Below are 8,351 nucleotides of genomic sequence, written 5' to 3'. Positions count from 1 at the left end.
ATGCATGCCACTAGTTTCTCCATACAGGAGGCGTCTTGAAGCTGTCATTGACAACAAAGGCTTTTGTACAAAGTATTAGATAAATTTCAGTAAGTGTGTTTACTGTGTTATTTACTGAGAAAAATGGTGACGTGTTCAATACTTATTTTACCCGCTGTATGTCTGGAACAATACAGATCAACATTTATCTTATCAGCTTGTCTTCTGATGATACTGTGTTGAAGGATCAGAGGATCTGTGTTCAACCCCACCTAGGCTGCATTGTGGAGCACAGATCCACTGAGAAACTTGTTTCAGCAACATTTAATTTAAAAACTGTACTTTTGAGGTCAAACAAATGTTCATAATTAATTTAAATAAACTACAAGTTAAAAAGGACGTGGACATTTCTCTTTTTTTTGTATCAAAAAAATATTGACACTAAAGTATTGAACCGAACTGAATCGTGAATTTTCTGTATCGTTGCACCTCTACTGTTAATTGTTCATAATTTTGTCATTTTTGTATCACCAGGCTGAAATTGTGATTTGTTTGTCTTGTACAGATACCTTTATCAGCCCTCATCAGTTAAGGAGACAGCTGACCTGACTGCAGATCTGCAGGTGTTTACAGTGATCTTGAAGATATAATAAACTTTATCAGTCACCAGCTGAGGGGATCGGCCCGTCTCCATGGTTACTGAATGATACACAAGGAAAACCACAAGTCACAAGAAAACCCTGTAAAATAACAGAGCTGAAAATGTCTCTCGGCTTCCGTACAGAACCTATACCAACTTATGAAACACTTTTGTCTAAATTGCTAATAAAGGTTAAATATTTGATCATTTAGTTAGTATTACATTGTGTACACACTAAAAAGAAGCTTCCTGTTGATTTTTTCAATTCCATCTTCAACGTAGACATTTTTAATGTGTTCACAAATTGACAGAAGTTGTCTAGTGTGACAGGACCTTAACTGGTTCTCCTTAAATTACTCAAGAGATGCTTCAACAGTGTGTTTTGAGAGAATTTATATTTTTTGTTTCATAGCCTAGACCAGGAGCCAGTGTGGTGGCCCACAGTTTGTTCTTTTGGCCCATGCACCTGGAGAACGTTTGACGTGCTCGGACAGCAAAGGCTCATGGGACATTTCAGAAATTGATTACTAACTAATAACCAGGGCAACTATTGGTGGGCCAAACCAAATGGCTTGGTGGGCCAATTTTGGCCCATGGGCCCCTCTTTGGGCACCTCTGGCCTAGACATAATCAGCCACAGAGCCAGTTTTCTCACTGTACACTAGTTCTGTTGGACACTGGAGGGGTTTAGGGTGCTACAGTACCTCTGTGAGTGACAACAAATACTGTGACATCACTAAAAACAAAAGAAGGGTTAACCTCAGTAGACAGGTGCGTAGACGTCTGACTAACATCAACCTCCTACTAAAAACAATCAGTTTTCTGCCCTGAAGCTCAGCTCTAAGCATCAAATCCCACAGCGTTGTTCAGGTAAGTGTTTTATTTACACAACCACATGTTGATATATCCATTTAATTTCCAGATGAAGTTAATGACGCAGTAGCTCAGCCACACCGGAGCGTGCTCACTTCCTCTGGCATGAACACAACACAGCATACTTGGTCTTCACTCTACAGGTTTGCTGGGCTTTTACAAACCACTGTAATCCAAGCAGGCGATTGGTGAGCATCCCTTTGGACAGCAACAGGCTCTGAAAGTTTCTTTAAACACAGTTCATGTATGCACAGATGCAAGGTGAGAATCATTCACATGTTAACTAAAAGCAACATTTATAGCAGCAAACTGAGAAGAGCTCTTCAGAGGAACCAAACTGAAGAACTAAGAAGCGAGGAGAAGCTTCGATATAATATATGTGTTAGTGAGCCATGTCTTCTGAACATGAAATGTACATGTAATTCCCTGGCCCCGGGTCAGGCCTTTGGAATACAGTCTGTAGACAGATGGAGACATCCACATCAACACGGTATTGCAACGTACTTTCCTAAGATGCTCTGACTCTTACCTGAACAACAGAAGAGGATTAAGACTGATACTCCAAACATCAACAACAAAAAATAAAACCATCCACTTTTTTCCGCAGAGTGGAAACGTGTTGGATTTGTAAAGAACTAGGCCACACTGAGGTGCTTCAAACCAAATCTGAGTCCAGATGAATGGGACCTGGATCTGAAGTGCAAAGTCCTGCCGTGGTTACAGGTGTACTTTTAAAATGATCCCCGATGTGTGGAGACTAAAAGTAGATCAAATGCAACCATCATTTTGTCTCATCACATGTAAATGATCAATATGTGAACGGCAGCCGACTACAACAGCTTCACGTTGACGAACGTTCTTCACCTTGTAAAGAACATGCTGATGTGTAGATGGGAGGCGTGTAGAGCTACGAGGGTTTGGACATTGCTTCCAGGAAGTCCTGATGTGGTAATTCAGTTTTCTTCACTTCTGTTTCTTGCTTTAAAAAACAGTGCTGTGCTTTCCCAGGCCCTCTTCCCTTTCCACACCGTCACTTCTCTCTCACCTACAACTGAGTTCAGGGGCAGCCATCGTTCTCCTCTTCCTCTTCAGAGTTCCCACAATATTCAGTTCTGTCACGTTTTTATCCATTTCGAGGAACAGCTCAGGGAAACAAAAAAAAATAAAAATAAAACAATCCAAGTCTATAATTCTCCGACGGCTACGATCGTGCCTCGACATTGACCTGAGGGTCCCAGCGGTGAAAGGAATCAGTAGGTGGGAAGAGATGAGGCAGAGGGCTGCAGGGAGCCAGAGGAGTTGGAGCGTCTCATGTGAGGGAGGAGGTAGGAGTCCGAGCACAGCTGGTGAACGTCGAACCGATCCTCCTTACGATAGGCCAGACAGCGGCGGATGAATGCCTGAAAACACAACAAAGGTTTTATGAGAACAACACAGGAGATGTTCCAAACTCTGTTCTTTGTGGCAAAACAATAAAGTTTCTATAATTCAAACAGCTGAACTTTAACAGTCAACAAAAGCTATTAATTAAAAACACCAATACTTAAATTATAAACCATTTTTCAATTAATTTCAAAAAATTATTCATTTCATTAAAAAATGCTATATACAATAATAAAAAAATAAATCAAAACCAAAAAATATATACAAATCAAAATTAAATGAAAGGTAGCAGAAGAATAAATCTTATTTTGTCTGCCCCTTTTCGACCCAGAATATATTCAAACGAAATATAAATTACAAAACAATACTAAATAAAATAAAATAATTAAATAAAAACATAAAATCATCAACTCAAACAACAAATCAAATAACTTCACATTTTGCTTTTCAAATATCTTCAAAAAACTTGCCTTTATCCATCTATTAAATATATATATTGATCTGGCATTTTTACGATCTTCCAGACCATTCCATAATCCTATTCCTTGGATTAAAGTACATCTTTCTTTCAAGCAAGTACGAAAATATGGCATCACAAACATTTCCATCCCCTTTAGATAATAACAACTGTCTCTTTTAACAAAGTTTACCTGAATGTTGGAAGGTAATATGTTTGTGAGCCTTGTACATAAACAGCAAAATATTGTAGTCAATCAACTCATAGAATTTCAAAATTTTCAGTTTACAAAATAATTTACTGCTTGACCCAGAAAAAAATAAAAAGAATGCTACAAGACAAAAAAATGTCAATTTTAAAGACATTTTGTTAAATGTTTCATATCAAGGGTGAATTCTGAACAAGAAAACAAATGCTCTAACAGATAAATGGATGTCAGGATGGGTCGAGTCTTGAGGAGGTAGGAATGTTAAACTATGAAGCAGAGAGTGGACGTTTTCAGCTCCAGTTTGCACTGAAGTGATCCTGCTGATGTAATAAAAGTTATCAGTGACCAGCTGAGGGGACCGGACTAACTCCATAGTTAAAAAATGATGCACAGGAGGAAAACCATCGAGAACTTCACTTATTTTGAGAAAATGCTCATCGTTATTATTATACACGAGTAAACCATGGAAAAAAATGATCACAGCCATGCATTGAGTTATATATTATACAATATGTGTGTAGATATTTAAATGTATTACCACCATTTTACCTTACTAGTGGTGATCATATATTTCAAAATAAAAGCCTCATTCAATACGGTTAATACAAAACATTAAACTGTTGCGAGGTCATGGTGTCTAGGATGTGTACACGTCTAAACAAGATGTACTGTATACTTTCTAGGAAGTTTAGGTGGCTGAAGCAGCAAGCTATAAATCTTATAATACTGTGTGCACACATCTGTGTTGTCACCTTGGCCTCTGTGCTGGCCTGTGGTTTAGCTGGAAACTGGACCTCTGTGGCCTTGAGGATGGTGTTTTCCTGAAGGATGTCCTGCTGCGACTGATTATGGCCAAATGGCTGTAAAAACAGAAAACAGAATATTTAATCAGACATATTTTAACAACGGATTTAAAAACCAAACTACACCGTGTGCAGTGCAGAGGTGCACCTTGCGTCCATAGAGACACTGGAAGAAGATTACTCCCACAGACCAGACGTCCACTTTGTTAGAGATTTTAGGTGGTTCCTTCCCCACGACAAAACATTCTGGTGGGAGATACCTGAGCACACACACACACACACACATTAATGGTTCACAAGAAGAAATAATTCAATTGTTTTATTAACTACAGGTTAGATGAGGATTTGGGTGGCTCACCAGTAGGTGCCTGCCCCTTGTGATGTCAGGTCCATCCCATCCACGCCATAGTTGTCGTCATCCATTATCTTCGACAGACCAAAGTCTGTGATTTTGATCTCACCACATGCTGTCCCATCCACCAATAAGATGTTACCTGTGCAGAACACGGACAGAAAGAGTCAGGGTTTGACAAAAAGATGGACTCAAGATGGTCTGCCTTCTAATAATCTGCATGTATCCACCTGGTTTGAGGTCATAGTGGATGATGGGGGGTTTGATTTCGTTGAGGTAACGCAGGGCGCTGACAATCTGCATGACGATGGAGCGAGCCTCTTTCTCCGACATCAGCTTATTTTGCTTCAAGTAGAAGTCCAAGTCGTTTCCTTCACAGAACTCAAGGACTGTGCAGAATCTGATGACGAGAGGCATGTATACATGCACAGTTTGATCCAGGAGAGACATGTCATCCAGGAGTTATAAAGTGTACGTTTCAGAGCTGTGAAGACTGTCAGTGGATAAGCATGTGATACAGTTTGGTCATGCCACTCTTCACTCATTTTATGACCTTCTATGCTCAGAGTTGCAAGACTCTTTGCAAATTAAAAAAAAATTAAAAAATTCTGTCTGACATTCATGTCCATTCAACAGCCTGCGAAGTAAAGTTTATGATAAGCAGTAAGCTAAATAAACCATTTACCACCTTTAGTATTCAGTAGAGTCTATAACTGTAGTATTCTGTGAACGTTTAACAGAAGAAAATTAACTTATGATTTTTATTTAGCATTGTGAACAAAGGTATGAACTTGTTATGGCCTGAGGTCATTTAGTCTGTATAACACTGTGCAGGTGCAGGTTTGTGGTTTTCTGGCCCATGTTTGGGATTGACTGGACTCTTGACTCCTCCTGATAAACACAGATTGCCCATAGAGAGGACAACCCAATACCTGCAAGTCCAACCAGGAACCCAGGCTTTGTTTTGTGAACTTTTCCAGCTCAGGAATGTGTCCATGTAGCATCAAGCTAACAGGAATCATGATTTCTGGTCTGATTTGATTTTGTCCTTAGTCCACATATTCTTTGGTAGTTGGCAAGAAACTGCATTGAGACAGCCTTAGATTTAAGATGATAATCTTGGTATAATCCCAATCTTACTAGTGGAAGTGGCCATGCTTAAGTGGAGAGATATAGAGGTGATCATGTGGGTGATCGTCACAAGGTTACATAACCTCTATAGGTTTTAACTTTCCCTCCCCCATAAGCAGGTCATGGACAGGACTTTCTGCTCCTGGATGACTCGAGCTCATGTTCTGTTATATCAGCTGCTCAGCTTGAGCTTTATGCTCAGATTTAATAACCTCAACTTTACAAATACTTTGTATGTTCATACGTGGAAAGTATAATTAGCAGACAGAAGTTTGTTTGGTTCTGAGCAAGTAACAAAGACAAGTTGTTCCGTCTGATTATTTGTTCTGGACTTTTAGTAAAAGTTTAATGTGCAAAGCTGTTTAAACCAACTCCTCACATATTTTATACCAGCCTGGTGAGAAGCACCACCTCAGGATGTGTGAGCATAGCTGGGCTGCAGCTAGCAGAGGTCAGAGGTCACTCACGTGTCAGTATCCAGGGAGAAATAGTCATACAGTTTGACTATTCTGGGATGGTCCAGCTGCTTGTGTATCCGGTACTCCCTGCATGCATGCCTAGGAAGGAAGAGGAGTCAGTGGGTGCAACAAGAGAAGTGTTTGTCTTTCTCAAGTCTTTATATGTGCTTGCATGTGTGGTGATCGGGACACAAATATGTGTTGGTTTTTAACTGCCAAATCCCAAAATAAAAGCTCAGTGCAACCCTAAAGCTGTGTGGGTGTCCACTGTGGAAAGGGCCAGTCATTAGCTGGTTTTCTGTTCGGCTCCACCCCACTCCACACCAGTTTTTGGTCTTTCCATTATTGGCACCCACCCCCCGTCGGCCTGCTTTTTGGAACTAGTTAGCAGCTAGCTTGTTAGTGGCTACCGCTAGTTAGCAATCCAGGCTAAAAATAACACCCCCAGCTCCACGTTTAATGTAATTTGTTATTAATGTTGACTGTATTCGAGGCTAATTGTTGGTTTTCTGTTCAGAGTCACCTTCGACAAGTGACCAGCTGAGCTCCTCGACCGGTTCTCCACCTTCTCCGACATCGACCGGTACCGGCTGCCTCGTTATTTAGGTCGAAGAAACCAGGGACTGGGCAGCTACGAGAGCTGCTCCTGTTACATTCACACTTTAAAGTAGTTTTTGAGGTGGTTGTGTGTGTTTTCTTTAATGTAGTTATATATTGTCTGACTTTTATTTTGTGCAATAAAGATACCATCGGTGTTGCTGTTTGTTTTTCATTGAGTTAAATATGTATGGGGGAAAAAACAACATATTTACTCACAGTCCTAGGCATAAAGTGTGCAGTAAGTTCATTCATAAGAATATCATTTTGGTTTTGTTTTACTGCATTGATAAGTAACTGTTTGCTGTAGAAGTAGTTACAGACTAAATATCAGACTTTTTTATGGTCAATAGATAACTAGCACAGAAGAATGATAAACAGCAGCTTCTGTGCCTCTATCTCAATTATACCACCCACTTTTAAAAGATGTTACCGCCCACAGAGCGGGGACACTAGTTGCAGTGGAAAATCACCCACACCCGAGTAGAACCGAGTGGAGCCGCACCGTGCAATGGAAAAACGGCTGATATCGTGTGTATCTTGGTGTGTAGGTGAGGCTTACTTGTGGTAGTTTTCCTTCTTCTCCTCTCTCCAGTTCTTGTTGAGCTGGTGGATTTTAACAGCTGCATAGCGCTGCTCAAACAGGTCGAAAGCCTGTACATGACAGGTGGAAAATAAAAACAGACATTCTGTCTTCATACAGTCTTTTACACAAACAAACTGTATGAAGATAAATCCAGCAGACGATACCTTGTAGACTTCACTGAAGCCACCTCTGCCCAGCAGGTGCAGCAGCAGGTACCTCTCATTCAGAGTCGGGTGGTCTTTAAACCTGACGGGAACATGGTCATCTGGTCAAACAAGTTCTCTCTAATTTTAAAAGACAGTTGTTTAGTTTGTCTCCATTTTCTCAGCCAAACAATATCTGTTGCTGTGTGCCACTCTGTCCACGCAATGTTTGTCTGGTGTGTCCAGCTGCTGATCTGCTCAGGCAGATACTTGTTCCGTCTCTGTATCTGACTCAGATCGTTTTTCCACTTCAGGAGTAGAATGTGAATTCAACTTTTGCAAATTTATACTGTCTTGTTCTTATTTAAGGGCTGGTAAACCTCATGTTGTAGCTGATCAACCACACTGGACAGACACTAATAACATAGGGAGGGATGCATCACAGATATTTAATGTTAAAACAAAAACTGTCCTATGAGCCAAGTTGTAAAAAAATGATGTAGCATCTCCTCAACTTCTAACAAAACTTTGACATTAGGAGTTATTTGCAGTTGTTTATTCTGTTCTGAATAGTCTGAGTTTTTCTCCCTGATTCTCCAACTACTGACTGCTGAAAGCACTCCCAACATTATTCACTATTATTAACTGAATTTTATCATTATTATAATCTATTATTATTATCACTACTACTACTACTACTACTACTACTACTACTACTACTACTACTACTACTACTACTAC

At 40.0% G+C, this 8,351-nt stretch overlaps 1 protein-coding gene across 4 annotated transcripts in view; it reads right to left on the bottom strand.

Annotated features, from left to right (window-relative positions):
• Positions 1 to 1,484: 1,484 nt before the first annotated feature.
• Positions 1,485 to 8,351, bottom strand: part of LOC106513811 (serine/threonine-protein kinase tousled-like 1-B) — a 21,910-nt gene continuing 15,043 nt past the window's right edge. For all 4 annotated transcript variants that reach the window (XM_014002808.1, XM_014002807.1, XM_014002809.1 and 1 more), the window contains 8 exons: positions 7,632 to 7,713; positions 7,444 to 7,535; positions 6,294 to 6,383; positions 4,926 to 5,095; positions 4,702 to 4,837; positions 4,492 to 4,603; positions 4,293 to 4,400; positions 1,485 to 2,892 (listed from right to left, as the gene is read on the bottom strand). In XM_014002808.1, the coding sequence (XP_013858262.1) occupies positions 2,743 to 2,892; positions 4,293 to 4,400; positions 4,492 to 4,603; positions 4,702 to 4,837; positions 4,926 to 5,095; positions 6,294 to 6,383; positions 7,444 to 7,535; positions 7,632 to 7,713 (940 nt within the window). In that variant the 3' untranslated portion in view covers positions 1,485 to 2,742. The remainder of the gene's footprint in view (positions 2,893 to 4,292; positions 4,401 to 4,491; positions 4,604 to 4,701; positions 4,838 to 4,925; positions 5,096 to 6,293; positions 6,384 to 7,443; positions 7,536 to 7,631; positions 7,714 to 8,351) is intronic.

Source organism: Austrofundulus limnaeus, unplaced genomic scaffold (assembly GCF_001266775.1).
Source record: "Austrofundulus limnaeus strain Quisiro unplaced genomic scaffold, Austrofundulus_limnaeus-1.0 Scaffold15, whole genome shotgun sequence".
Taxonomy (NCBI): Eukaryota; Metazoa; Chordata; class Actinopteri; order Cyprinodontiformes; family Rivulidae; genus Austrofundulus; species Austrofundulus limnaeus.
The sequence above is the reverse complement of the archived record's forward strand: the minus strand, read 5'-3'. Positions and strand labels throughout refer to the sequence as shown.